This window comes from Linepithema humile, chromosome 1 (assembly GCF_040581485.1).
Source record: "Linepithema humile isolate Giens D197 chromosome 1, Lhum_UNIL_v1.0, whole genome shotgun sequence".
In the NCBI taxonomy this organism is placed as follows: domain Eukaryota; kingdom Metazoa; phylum Arthropoda; class Insecta; order Hymenoptera; family Formicidae; genus Linepithema; species Linepithema humile.
The window spans coordinates 44,230,702-44,245,137 of record NC_090128.1 but is presented as its reverse complement, the minus strand read 5'-3'; the positions used below and the strand labels follow the sequence as shown (position 1 = coordinate 44,245,137).

The 14,436-nt window shown below is 32.6% G+C and overlaps 2 protein-coding genes across 4 annotated transcripts; both read right to left on the bottom strand.

The window, feature by feature from the left end:
- Positions 1-598: 598 nt before the first annotated feature.
- Positions 599-4,109, bottom strand: LOC105678204 (RE1-silencing transcription factor A-like). 2 transcript variants are annotated; one of them, XM_067347187.1, is made up of 10 exons: positions 3,637-4,109; positions 3,281-3,551; positions 2,960-3,178; positions 2,768-2,848; positions 2,606-2,683; positions 2,005-2,097; positions 1,734-1,775; positions 1,510-1,659; positions 941-1,109; positions 599-845 (listed from the first exon to the last, which is right to left on the bottom strand). In XM_067347187.1, the coding sequence occupies exons 2-9, from the start codon at positions 3,549-3,551 to the stop codon at positions 1,054-1,056; spliced, it is 990 nt and encodes a 329-aa protein (XP_067203288.1). In that variant the 5' UTR covers positions 3,637-4,109; the 3' UTR covers positions 599-845; positions 941-1,053. The 2 variants fall into 2 exon arrangements, with proteins under 2 accessions (XP_067203288.1, XP_067203289.1); XM_067347188.1 differs by lacking the exon at positions 2,768-2,848.
- Positions 4,110-5,970: 1,861 nt separating this feature from the next.
- LOC105678188 (116 kDa U5 small nuclear ribonucleoprotein component) lies at positions 5,971-13,906 on the bottom strand. Of its 2 annotated transcripts, XR_001101673.2 has the most exons (10): positions 13,629-13,906; positions 13,035-13,317; positions 12,543-12,814; positions 11,771-12,459; positions 11,355-11,584; positions 10,328-11,046; positions 9,940-10,220; positions 9,076-9,584; positions 7,993-8,062; positions 5,971-7,597 (listed from the first exon to the last, which is right to left on the bottom strand). XR_001101673.2 is itself a non-coding variant. In XM_012377315.2 (8 exons), exons 2-8 carry the CDS (start codon positions 13,278-13,280, stop codon positions 9,079-9,081), a joined length of 2,943 nt encoding a protein of 980 aa, XP_012232738.1. In that variant the 5' UTR covers positions 13,281-13,317; positions 13,629-13,906; the 3' UTR covers positions 9,005-9,078. The 2 variants fall into 2 exon arrangements, 1 of the variants encoding a protein (XP_012232738.1); XM_012377315.2 differs by lacking the exons at positions 5,971-7,597; positions 7,993-8,062 and having other exon boundaries at positions 9,005-9,584.
- Positions 13,907-14,436: the final 530 nt, after the last annotated feature.

Sequence of the window (14,436 nt, the reverse complement as noted above, 5' to 3'; positions counted from 1 at the left end):
AATTATTGTTAACTTCTCCCTGGTAGAAAAATCACCATGGTGCTAGGCTGGCGCTAACTTACTTGCCCCACTGCCTGATAAGGAGCTAGTATGGCATGTAGACTAGCGCCAGACATAAAATCATCACATTCTTCCAGTTTAATACCCGATTTAATCGACTAGTCAGGCGTTAGCTAGCTCTAGTGTAGTGCTATCTAGCCGTGGTGTGGCGCACGGTAGTTCTGATGTTGTACTATCTAGCCATGATGTGGCGATAGCTAGTTCTCACGCAGTTCTTATTTTTATAATCGACATCCAGACGTTAAAAATAAAATTTAATATTTTTCATTAAAAATATATATAACAAAATATAAAATATTTAATTTTCGATAATTCTCTCTTAATATTTTTACATACACATGTCCGTATAGAATTTGACGTTGCAATGTTCGGAAAAGATCTAAATGTTCACAGAAAATGATATTCAATAGAAACTCAATGTTTTATATCCAAAATTATATTAACATAAATTTTTTAAGCACTGTTAATCTGGACATTTAAATATGGAAGTTATATGAAAGTATTAATATGTTAAAACATTGAACAAAATTGTTTCAACTATTGTGTGAACTTTTTATTCTATATGGATGATAAAATGAGAAATACAATTAAGGAATAATTTAAGAATAATTTTAAAAAATTAACAACTTGAAAAGACAGTTATTAGGCGTTTAGAGTTTGGTTTTTAATTCGATCCTTTCGGTGTCCCTCCCAGTCTTTTGCATTCGACAAAGTATTGCTGATTGTCTTCAAAATGTGGGATTCTTTAATATATTCTCCCTTTATATTTAATCCGATATATATGTCTGAAATAATTGTAAATAGAAATAATAAATTATGCACATACACGGTATGAGTTCAGTTACTTACTGATAATAATTAAATAATATAGTTATTTTACCTTCAATATACTGATACAGACGAGTTCTTTTGAAAACTTTTTTCCCGTTTATCTCTTTAATTGCCGTGTATTTTAATGCAATCTCTCTTGACATAATTATTTTTAATTTGTTGCTAATGTTTTTCGATAATGTTTGATCTACATCGATGTACTGACGTAAATAAGCACACTGAAAATATAAACATAGAAATTGTTAGACTATGCAAAACACTATCAAAGAACTGTTATTATATTTTACATACACACACACACGCACACATACTACACACATTTTAATTATACTTATACCAGATTTATTATACTTATACCAGAAGCACTTACAAATTCAGAACAAAAATTTTCCATTTTTAATTTTGTGTTAAATTACAAGCAGCCGTTTGATTAATCAGAACACTTTTTATTTTTTTTATATCAAATGCGATATTTTCTACTTTTGAAAGTAGCAAATTTATTTTTGTAAATAAAAATTTATTTTAAAAAATTTCGAAACATATATACATAAAAAATTATATATATATATGTGTGTGTGTGTGTGGAAAATTTCGATTGCGTTTATAATTTCAACTAACTTGTATCATTTATTTCAATCGCAGATTTCAACTGTTGTATAACATCAGCGGAACCCTCGTTTAGCTGGTTTGTTAAAATATTCGGAATAGTTGATATGACGGGTATTTCATTTTCAAACAGTAAGACATTTTCCTCCTGGCACTGTTGATCTGAAAAATATACAAACTTCTAGTAAAAATTAGTCAAGAAATATATAGTATAAGTTTATCTAAAAATACCATACCTAAATTATTTGAAAACAAGTCCAAGTCATAGAATTTTTCATCTGAAAAAAATACACCATAAAATTAAAGAATTCGTAAATAATGTATTCTATAAAGAAACATTTCATCATTATGAAATCATTGAAACGTATTTTATTATTTATAATTATACGATTTCTCATTTGCCATTTACTTCTGTAATTCAAGATAATTAAGAATATCAACATTTAATGTTGTGAACAAATCTAATCTGAATGTAAACGAATATAAATAAGAAATTTTATAAATTACCTTTGTCATGTTTATCTTTACTAGATTCTTCATAAGAATCATTTTTCATTGCAGTGTAATTTTTGTCGTTGGTTTGCTGTGACATACACTCATCTGGAAAATAATTATAAAAATAATAATGTGTAAAATTATAATAAATGATGCAAAGTATTTAATTACGAATGTAAACACAGAAAAATGATGTTTGTTCAAGTGAATTAATTTGAGAATTACTAGCATTTTTTACAAACTTCATTAGATTTCTCATCTGTATATTACAACAATTAAAATAATACGTATAGTAAAGAAAATTAAATATATTATTTAACTAATTATGCAATATAATCAATTTTAAAATATTATTCTTAAACAAATAGACTGAGCAGGAAGAATTACTATATTCATCAACATCAAATGATTTTTATACCAAAATGAATGTTAAATTATGTTGTATAAAATTATAAAAAATTTTTAATTATGTTGCAGGCGTTGTGGATTGTAATGTATAAAAATATAATAATATATAGTTATGTAGAGCAATTGATGTAAATGTAGTGGCAATAATAAAAAAGTAACATACATAATTGAATTATATGATACATATGCATTCAAATAAAGTTACCTTCGAATAAGGTATCACATATTGCAGATTCGTCCGTGCATTTATTCTTTTTCTCAAGTCTTTTTGATAAATTTTCGCCTAAAAAAATAAGAAAATGTAATTATATGCGGTAAAAATTTAAATAGATACATTAATTATTAAACTTAGACAATCACAAAGTACATTTAGATGAGCTAGATAATTTGGAAGAACCAATTTTTTCTGCATATGATTTTTCGCCAGTCTTTTTTAATATTTTAAAAGCTGAAAATGTTAAAAATAATTAATAATTATAAATTATTATTGAATATAAAAATAGATTATTAATACATCTCATCCTATTAATTATGCTTTAAATACACATTTTACAAATACATTCGTTTGGAAGACGATCCTCGTGAAGAAATTCTTCCACTGTCGTGACAGAATTGAATAGTTCGTTTATCTGTTTTTCATTTTTTAAAAGTTTTTTTTTGCGAATTGAATTTTCTACTTTCTTTGATTTTTCATTTTGATCTTCATTTGAATTACTTGTAAAAGCAAATTCCTTGTCATTTAATAATTGTAATCTAAGCAGAGCATCGGCATACGTTTCTGTAATAAGTTTATTACAATAATAACAATAATAAAAATTTGGTAATATTTTACAGTATTAACTTCTTATATAATTAATAGTAAAATTACATAAATTCATACTTCCATGTGCTTTAATTTCCACGGTGTACTCCGGCCATGATGTTGGTGCAGTGTCTAAATTCTTTACAATGTTATGTAACAGTTCGGAATCTCTCTCAGTGTATGGTGGCGGAAGAAATTTACATTTTATTTTTTTTGTCTTCGCGTTCCAGTCGAGCCAATTTCTTGGCACAATGTCCAGTTGTTTTATGGACCCTTTTCTTCCTCTTGTCACGAATTGGACGATCACGTATGGACGACTTTCGTCGTCACTATCACTAGTGTCAGACATCTATAAATATAAGATAAACAAATTTAAATATACCCAGCAACCTGTAGAAAAATTATGTCACTGGCTATGTTACAATATCACTTACTGTGAAAATTCGATTTTTATCAATAGCGATGTTCAATCTTGTAAATACTTTTCGTTCAGTAGTCCTGCCATCTTGTTCGTGCTCGTGTTTTCTGCAACGTTTTTTGTTTCTCGAGCCTTGGTAGCGTTTCTATGACAACATTGTCGACATTCACACATGAATATTGACACCGTCTATTTTGACATTAGATAGACACTATTTTCTTCAGTTCGAATTCTGCAGACGTTAGCCTGCGGTATACACAAAGCATTTGCTTTGTGTAGTGGCTTAGAGTGCAAAAGTTTGGAAATTGCAAGCTTCTACACGACTATCACTGCCAACCACACTACATTGTTATAAACCTTTCTATTTGAATCCATATTTTCATGTTTTGCACACTGCACTTATCACCGCACCACATCACACTAAGCCAATTGTAAACTTAAATATTCGCTTTTATATTAATGCAAAAGTTCCAAAGCAAAGACTTTTGTATTTTCTTTATTTGGTTTTAAAATCATTAATTTTGTTGAAATTGTATTAATTAAAATTGATTTGTCTGTTAATGCTGGTTTAGGATTTAATTCATAAATATCTACATTTGCAGAATTACACGGATATGTGTACACGAAATCCTTTACTTTCATAATGTCGACGTTTGCTTTAAAAATACCATCTGTGACATATATTTTTTTTATACGACAAATATTTTTATTGTTTAAAATAACAGTATTGTCGGGTGATTTTGTTGTAATGGTTATTTGTTTATATTTTAATTTTTTTATTTCTCCATTAGTCTGTTGTAGAATTTCTATTGAAGGGAGAGACGGTTTTTCATTAAGACATAATTTTTTTTCGTGCATTCTTCGAGCTAATTGAGGAGCAACATTGTGTGGTGAACGTAATGTGTTTTTTATTTTTCCTAAAAAAATTTCAAACGGAAACGCAGTTATGTAATTTAAGTTACATTGCATATTCTGTACGTCGTCTGGTATATGTTGAAGGCTGTGTACGTTCATTACCACAAATTCTGGACCATACAGTTCTTTTGATATTAAAATGAACTTTTGCAACAGATCTCTGGCGTAATCGACATAGTTTAAAGCATTTTTTGAACATAACATTCGACATGCTACATGTAAAAGAAGAAAATGCTTGTACATATTTTTATCAAGAATATCTTTAAATAGAATTGGCCCGCCGAATAATAAAATAAATCTATAATCAGTTACTTTATAATTTAAATGGCACGATACAGGTCTAATTTTTCGGTCAAACTCGATTGGCTGCTGGTGTTTTATAATTTCCATTTTCTTGCATAATTCGCTTCTCTGCTCTTGACTTAATTTAACATTTAAATCATTAGACATCAACGCATCCAATATTTTTTTCATGACTCCTAAAAAACAAAGATGCATTGAGTCGAGAATAAATTGATCTATCATATTCAATGATGGCTGTATTAATACAAGCGGAGAAACAATTGTGTGATGTTCGATATCGTTGAAATTTCTGAAAGTTTCGTCAGTTCGTTTTTCACAATTATCTTTGGTTATGTATATGTCATTGTATTATTAATTTTTATTCCTTCAATTGTACACCGTTCACAGCCATATTTAGCATTGTGTCCTTTTATACCTTTCAAGAATGATCGAGCCGGTGTATCACATACAAAACATTTGATTTTTACTTCATATTGTTTACCGTTAATATCTATGCCACTATGCTTAAGATCGTTAATTTCTAAAATAAATTGACATAAAAATTCTTCTACATCCTTCGGTTTATGATTTCCTGAGTATAATGCTGTGACAAATGGAGAATAAACGTCAGGTTCAAAGTAAACTTTTACGAGTATAGGTCATACAACTTTTGCACTAGATTTAAATAGTTTTATGCCATCGATATTAATAATTAAATTTAAAGTATTGCTGTTATGTATATCGTTATTTACACAAGACTGTAGGCCTTGTTTAATACCAAAGTAAGTAAATTGTCCCTCAGTGCCGTCAGAATCTGTCATTGTAATTATTTTGTATGTTGCAGTATTTGTCTGCAAAAAGGTTTTTGCGGATTTTGGCAATGAAGGCATTAACCTAGTCCGAAAAATATTTAACAACTTATCTAAAGTTGATTGCGGAACTTGACATTCTAAAGCCCATGCTCTTAATTTTTTTTCTTTGTCTGCATCAGTGGGTTCAGTTTCTACGTGAGTCTCAGGATCATTAACATCATTATCTTCGTTTTCTTCATATATCTCATCGTTGTTACACTCACTAGAATCATCACTATTAGTGTCTTGATTATTAATTTTATTTTCAGAAACTGAAATAGATTCTTGGGTGTCAAATACAGGTTCTTTTCTTAAATCATTGGAATTGCCACAATGCTCTTTTATTTTTGATTCCACGCCGCTCCTCAATTTTTTGTTTTGCCTATTAATACTAATTTGTTTAATGTGTCTTTTCAATTTTAAAGTATTTCTATATTTGGAAGCTCTGTATCTCGCAGAGAATAATTTCAAATTTTTATCCATTTTAAAACGTCTAGATTATTTAGATATATTTGCAGACTGCAGTACATAAATCTCTCGATTCCTAGCCTAACTAATTCCGAATGTCATATTTTATGCCAGAAATGTCATATTTCATGTCAGAAATGATCTTTTCCCAGCCTTGAATAGCCCTGACTAGAAGTAGTCTGGAAAAAACTAGCGCCAGACTACTTCTAATTAGACATTATTAACATAGTATATTTCTAGCACCTCGTTAGAAATAGCTTGACGCTGATTCGCGCCACTTCAAAACTAAATTTATTATATTAAATAGGGATACAACATGACAGTCAAGATAGGAGCTAGCTAGACATCAGGATCTAGCGTGGCACTTTCTACCAGGGTCTACTCTCATTTTTAAACAATTGTGTAATAAAAGACACATTTATTGTAGCACAAACCATAATTTTCAACCGAAAAATAAATTTCTGAGAAGTCTTTCGGAATCAACCTATTGCCGCTAAAAGAAGCTAAAAAAGCCTTTCTGATTCAAAAGGGTTTCCAATTAGGATGGTTTCGCTTTTTTCAGTAATCTTATTATGGACACTCAGGTAGATTTCAAATAACCAAAAGGTTCTCGCCACAAATGGAAGAAATTTGATTCTGATCGGAATGCGATTTCGGAAATCTTTTATATTGCAATAATCAAGATTTCGCAATTGTACGAGATTATAAGGAGAATAATCGAGTCGAGAATAAACTGTAGGTACATCTATCTTGTTACATTTCAATTTAACAGGAAGCCACATTGTGTGGTGTAGAAGCCGAAAAGTGAACCGTCGCGTAGGGGTGCGTAAAACAGTGCGGCCGGATTGCGTATAGAAGGAAGATGGAGTGGAGAGAAAAAGAAGGGAGAGTAAATGCACAGGGTTAGTTGCTGATCGATCGGCCGCGATAGCGTCATGTTACAAGAGCTGCTGGCGAAACTGGTCGTCGTGCGCGCGCGTCGTGTTTGTCGGGCGGACACGGTTCTGACCTATGGATGGAAAGATGGGTGTGTCCACGGCTGTTAAAATGGCGTTAAGCTCCGACCACCGGCTCGTTTATTCGACGGCGCGCAGCTGCAGCTCCGCCCGCCGTGTGCGCGAGCAGCGCTGCGATGCAACGCGATTCTGCATCGCGCAGCGACTCGCGACCGTCGGCTTATGCGTATGCACTTTTTCAAAAAAAGCAGTCTAATTACTCGGAGATATCATGTCGGATTACATAAAAATTGAACTGAAATTCTAATGCAATTGTTTATTGAAAACTGGATTTGTTCGATGTGAATAAAACCCGTTTTTCCGAATTATCTTAATTTTTAATGCATAATCGCGATGTTATATGTATATATTTTTTTGTAGGAATTTTGATATTCTTTCTCTTGTTTAGTACGCTTCTGTGATGCTATATCTGCTTACGTTTAGTACAATTTCTGTGATGCTATATCTGTGGAGAAAGTTACTGATGTAATAATTTCAGACGAACACATATACACATAATAGCCGTTGTTGGTAGAACTTTCTCGACTATTCGAGCTAGCGTGTTTGTTTCCACAACGGTTTATTTTCAATAATTATCGAGATTTACGTAATGATTCTCAAATTATGGCAACACTAAAGGCCGGAGCACAGACTTTTACATAAAGCATAACGCATAAGCATAAGGAAATTGATTGGTCTATATATAAGCATAAGCAAATGCATAAGGAAACGGACCCCAATCAATTTCCTTATGCTTATGCGTTATGCTTTATGCAAAAGTCTGTGCTCCCGCCTTAACAATAAGTGGAAAAGGGAAATTTAGAAAGAATCGAATAAAAATGAGTGCGTCTCAAAAAATACCTGTGTCGTTCTTCGCTTGGCGATCGGATTTAAGGATGAGAGAACAAGGAAAAGGCACTGCGTTGTTAATCTATAAAATAAATTTGAATAAATAAAAGAATAGGTATCGTTACTTAAATTTAAAAATAAGTTTCGATATAAAAGGTAATTTCAAAGTAAAAAGTAACTTCACGAATATTGGTTCGATAATAAACACACAAGAAGAGAGAAATTTGACCTTTTACTGTTTTTAATTGATTTAACTTGATAATGCATTTTGTAAATCTACATATTCGTAAATTATTTCATTACGAAATAGGAATCATTATTTAATTTAAAGCATGCTTCGCGTATGTAACGTTCTTATTTTTACTTGTAAGTTTGAAATAGTTGAAAATATATTATTGGAATTAAAATGCAGATAATATTCTTTAATTGCAATACTATTTGATCAATACATATTGACGATTACTATTTCATTTTTCGGTATATTTATAATTCTTTATGTTTACTATATGAAGTGTTAATTATATTAATATGTAACGCGATCATCGAATCTAATATACTTCTTTCAGAACTTATTTTATATATTGTTATAATATAAAAATTTCTTATTTTTTTATTGAATGTACATGAAAAATAAACGAAAAAACAAAGAAATTAAATATTATACATTGATAAACTGTAACGCACTTATAAGTTAGTTAATAAAATTATTTATATTTTATTAGTAAAATGATGTGGAAAAATTAAATAACGATATAAAAATATAAAATTTTAGCCTATGAAAAATTGACAAAACTATACAACAGATTTAAATGTTGATCTTTAAGAGCAAATTTAAAATACATATACTTTTCTCATTTAGAACAATCTGCAAGTTTTCCATTTCACTAGTTAACCTTAAAAAATTTTATTTTTTTATGAAAACTATTATTTAATACAAAATTATATAATCTTTCTAAATTTATTAGAGGAATGTTTTGATAGGAAAAAGTGCGGAATTAGCATTTAAAATCATGCGGAATGCACGTTTCTCTCTTCGTAAAAATATTTAATGTTTAATCATATATCTTATACATGTCACATTTATGTAGTACATACTTATTAAAGGGGATAATTTAGCAGCACATCCTGCCGAGCCAATTCGAGTAACATGGGATCGTCGAAGAATTTATTGATCGACACATCCTCGGACAAACCCTTGCGTCTTCGTGTCTTCAGCATGAACTCTCTGGCCAAGTGAGTGGCCGGTTGCGGTTCCAATGGTCTGATGGTGATGCTTTTGTCTAGAGGATCTCCAGGCACGATTTGCCAATGGTGAAACACAGACAGGCAGAACGCTTGTCCTTGAGTATGCGTTCGGAGATCTGTCTCGAAGCCGAAACTGTCAATCGCTGGTATAAACGCTTTAATCGTGTACAACGGACTACCCGGAACCGGAGCGTCCTGCGTCACGTGACCTCGCCGTTTCGCCAATACCGTGTAAACGGCGGATACGCAATCTGCAGGCGCTTGTACCTCGACAAACAGGTATGGCTCCATCAGTCGCGGAGTCGCCATAAGGAAAGCAGAATATGCGACACGTCGAGCGGTAGGAATAATTTGACCACCTGAGAATATAGAATTCAATATTTGCGATATTTTGTCCCATCAACTTTTCGTCTAGAATGTCCCTTTCTGATGCAATTTGCGTGTAATTGACAATAGGAAGGCCTCTGGCTTTTCCAACATTTTGATATCGTGTATAAACAATTCTTTTAGCTAATTTCAAAAGTTTTCTTCCGAAATTTATAAAATATATTTTGTATTTTGCAAAGTTAAGATATCTTGAATATATATCATGAATATGATATAAATGTGAACTTTTGTCAATTTGTCTAAATATGTCTTTAATACTTTTTATACCACATTAGCTATTCTTTATGAACTATTATCATAGTGTTATTATGAAATTTATGAAATTACCTCCTCGATGTAGCGGTTCCTGCGCGATGACTGCGTCAAGGATCTTGAATTTGACATTCCGAATCGGCTCTTCGCACAACGGTCCTTCGCGTGTTCCCCATTGAAAGCCCTGAATAATGGCATCACGCGCACTATTTAACAGTGTTTTATCTACTTCGGAAGGTAAAGTATCATCCACTAGAATGTTAGGTCCTGTAGAATCAGGCCCGAATGCCCATATGCTTCGAGCTGCCAATAAATCCCAATCATACTTTGTTTGGAAGAATTCTCCCAATCTCTTCCTGTAAAATAATTAAAAATTAGTAACAGTAGATTTTCTATATTATGTACGAATTTTTGTGATGTTTTTTCCTCGCGAAATGTCAATCAAGATTATGCGATTACTTACTTGTTCCACGTGATGCGCACATGCTCCGCCTCTATATCTTCAGCAAGACCCCTTTCCAGCGGCTCCGCTATCATTGTCAGTTTATTTCGTTTATTAGGTGTTTCAGCGAAGCATTTGAGAGAGCTGGTCTCCACTACAGTTTCTGCGAAGGCGACTACTGGGTCGGCCACTTTTATGTCAATTTCGGAATACATGCGACGAAGATCGTGCATCGCGCAGTCAAGATAAAGTTCACCAGTTCCCAGCACGACGTGCTCGCCGCTCTCTTCCACCCGTGTTCCTAATAAAGGATAACTTTTGTTTACCTTTCGCAACCCGTCCAACATCTTCGGCAGCTCGGACGGATTGACTGGCTCAACGGCGATTTTGATCACACTCTGCGTGTTGAATTTGAGCGGACGAAAGATATGCAACTCTTCCGAATTATTGGGATCCGTGATGGTGCTGGTTTTTACAATAGGGCGATCAATACCCTCAATGAGGACCCAATTGCCCGCAGGTACTCGACTTAGTTCGATGGAATAACGCGCTTCACTGATCCACAATCTGCCCACTGTGAGAACGCGTGAATCTTCTTCGTCCGTGCGCGAATACGCTTCGCCTAACACGCGAACGCGCTGTCCCGCTTCCAATGTACCGGACATTACTCTGCCAAGTACCACGAATAGAGTACAATCTTCAGTCGGATACATCTTCGTACTGTGAATCATCAATCTTCCCTAAAGAAATATTTTATTATTAATAGAGTTGTCGATTGTTTGTGTAAAATTATTGCAAAGACTGATTCTTATGAAAATCTAATGTTAAAATAGATAAAAAAGCTTGCAATATAAAAAAAATACCGAAATCTCAGTACAGCTGGTGTGTGTGTGTTTGCAATTAATTTATTCTACAAAACTAATTGGATGGAATAAGTTGAAGTTACTTTTCTATCGCACATACAAATGTGTTATAATATTATTACTAAACTCTGACACTACTGATACTGCATAAGATAAATAGCAATAATTGTAGTTAATATACTAACGTCCGGATCACAGTTGACCATGTCTTGCGCGAGTGGCGAATCAATTGGACCCGTATAAACGTGCTGTACTTTAGCCGGAGCGTGCGCTAGTGGACTAGGTACATGAGTGACACACATGTCGACTAATCCGCACATATCTCCCAGAAATCGCGTGCAAACGAGTCTCAATAGTGGTCGTATATTCATCTTCATCTCTTCAGAGGTTAATCGTATACCGAGCTCATCCAGAACTGCAAACCATAGTTATACAATTATCGCTTATAATAAAAAAATTAATTTCTAGTTGGAACAAACGCAAAAAAGACATTTAATGATATGATAAGCAAAGCAACTAAAAGTGCGGTTATTATTATCTTCTATATATCATTGTTTATCTTTGAAGAACCATACTTAATAGAAAAGGCGACAAAATTTACCATCGGGTAACGTTGTATCCACATCGCCAACAACCTGTGCGAATATCTTATATAAAGGCTCCAAGATGAATTCAATGAAACTTCGTTGTGCCGTATTATGTGGCGGCTTTTTGGTGAACTTTCGCGTCTTAGGATTGAAATGAATATCGCCCCAGAGTCGTTTGGCGAATTCATTGGCGTTAAGACCAGGATAGTTCCTGGCATAGAGTGCGGCAAACGATTTTAGAGTAAAGCACACATTGTACTCCGAACTGGCGAAGCAGACATTTCCGACAGCCGGTGAAACAAAGGTAGGATTCTCGGTGTCCGAGTATAATGCTATCAATCCATTGATTTCCTCAATGATATGCCGCAGCTTGTAGTAGGCATCAGTAGGCGGAAGTTTCAACTCCAAGACTAAACGATCTATCTTGTTTATACAGATTGTTAAAGCGAGCTTTTCTTGGAGCGCATGTTTCAGCAGACGTTCGGTGTTCAGCATTACACCCTCCGCCGCGTCGACAATTAATATCGCACCGTCTGACAGGCGTATTGCGGCTGTAGCCTCGTCGGAGAAATTCACATGGCCTGGTGTATCAAATATGTTCAAAAGATATGATTTAGATTTGACGTCTTGTAACAGAAGAGTGACGGGAGTAGCTTTTGTGGAAACGCCTCTCTGTTGCTCGGTAAACAACGTATCTGTATACCTGATAATGCATAAATAAAAATTATGTTCCGTTTTACTGAATAAAAATTATGCAATTAATATTATCTACATTTCCATTCGTACCTTAAAGGTTTTTCATCGGTTACATTGTGTAAATAAGGATGCGTTTGTTGTACCAAACAATCGACCAAAGTGGTTTTGCCATGATGCAAATGACCTAGCAAAACCACATTTCTAATTAGATGCGGCGCATCCATCATATCCGCTAAAAATTCAATGCTGTATGTTGTTTCAGGAAGCTGTTGTTGCTTTATTTGAAACTTTGGTTTTCTGGTAGGTGCTATCAATGGTTTATCTAATGGTTGGGCATCTTCTTCTTGCACAAGTGTTTCTACCTAAAAGAAACATGCAGATTTTATATAAAAGATATGACAGCTGCAAATGATAATACTGCTTTTATTGGCAAAGAACTAATATGTTGTAAAAAATTTAATAAAACTAACATATTAATCTAACTATATGTAACATATAATTGTGATTGTATGCTATGAAAATAGATTATATTAAAAATCAATTGATATAGATAGCTTTCATTTATTGATATGATTTTATTACCTCAGGTCCATATACTTCTAATGCACTCGGATAATATCGTTTATCTTCATGTAATACAACTGCCATAGAAGATCCTTGTTCTCCTTGCTCTCGTAACTCATCCTTATCTTCTTCCATTTCTTCATCAGATCGATCTCTGTCCTCGGCATCGTCACCAACATTACCATATTCATTTTCATCTTCACTCTCTGATGCCAAATCAGGACCAATATAATTTCCAAACTCATCATATAGATCAGCATCCATTTTGATACTTGTGTAAATTTAATTTCCAATGTTTATCCTAGAAACAATTCCTAAAAATAAAGTATCCTAAAAATGTTCAAATTGGAGAAAAAAAGTGATATTACTTTTCACAGATTATATTTTTAATTAATTTATTATTTAAAAATCCAAGATTTCTTTATATATTTGTTCTTATAAATATATCATCAGTAATATCGGTGATGACCGGCAACCGTTATAAGTCTAACATAACCTTAAAACTGTATCTTGGTTCACATGTAGTATTTATAATTATTTAATATAAAAACTGATTTGATTCAATAAGAAATTAATATAAATAATAATCATTATTAATTATATTCAACTTACGGTGTTTCCAACGTCTATCTTGTTTATATAAACAATAGGTTTGATGGAATATTCAAAACAAATATAATTGTATCATTCATTATATAAATTAAAACTTTAATATATACATCTATTTTGATATACTCCTATATTATTATTATTATTTTAAACATACAAATAAATACAAATTTCTCTCACACAATCACATAAGCAAATACTCAAAAGATACTCTCTTTCACAAAAGTAACCTCCAAAAACATGAGAGTTTACCATTTTACACACCTCGGCAATCACAGCGATTGAGCGGATATATATTTTGAGGATATATCCAGCCACACTTGTATAGTGCATAAGCATGTGCATAAGGAAATTGATTGGTTTATTTCCTTATGCATCTTCTTATGGATGTGCCCTAAATTAGTAGCAAAACCTACATTGCCCACTTATAGCGTTTTCGATTATACAGGATTTGAACGACCCAGGGTTGATCAATCACTATTTTACTATAAATGCAAGTCTTTCATTGGTGGAGAGGTTGCAATGACGTCATTAACCAACCCTGGGTCGTTCAAATCCTGTATAATCGAAAACGCTATTAAAAATTTTAATTTTAGCAAATATTTATTAACAAATAAATCTTTTTTATTATTTTTAATGTTAGACAAAAATATTGCAATTAAAATGTATATCTAATATTAATATTTTAAATAAATACAATAAAATGTATTAAAATATTCGTGAATCGTTATTTTGGTAAGCGTCGTAAAAGTTGGTACTACCTGTTGTAGCATACTATAGCATATTTCATATCAACGGTACTTTGCAGTGA

Bases quoted from the DNA above. Each gene is read 5' to 3' on its own strand.
- LOC105678188 (XM_012377315.2), bottom strand. From the start codon at position 13,280: ATGGATGCTGATCTATATGATGAGTTTGGAAATTATATTGGTCCTGAT. The intron at 12,815-13,034 runs GTAATAAAATCA...TGTTTCTTTTAG, and splicing joins TAGAAGTATATGGACCTGAG to GTAGAAACACTTGTGCAAGA. The intron at 11,585-11,770 runs GTAAATTTTGTC...TATGGTTTGCAG, and splicing joins GGATACAACGTTACCCGATG to TTCTGGATGAGCTCGGTATA.
- LOC105678204 (XM_067347187.1), bottom strand. From the start codon at position 3,551: ATGTCTGACACTAGTGATAGTGACGACGAAAGTCGTCCATACGTGATC. The intron at 3,179-3,280 runs GTATGAATTTAT...AACTTATTACAG, and splicing joins GGAAATTAAAGCACATGGAA to AAACGTATGCCGATGCTCTG. The intron at 1,110-1,509 runs GTTAGTTGAAAT...TTATATTTTCAG, and splicing joins GATTGAAATAAATGATACAA to TGTGCTTATTTACGTCAGTA.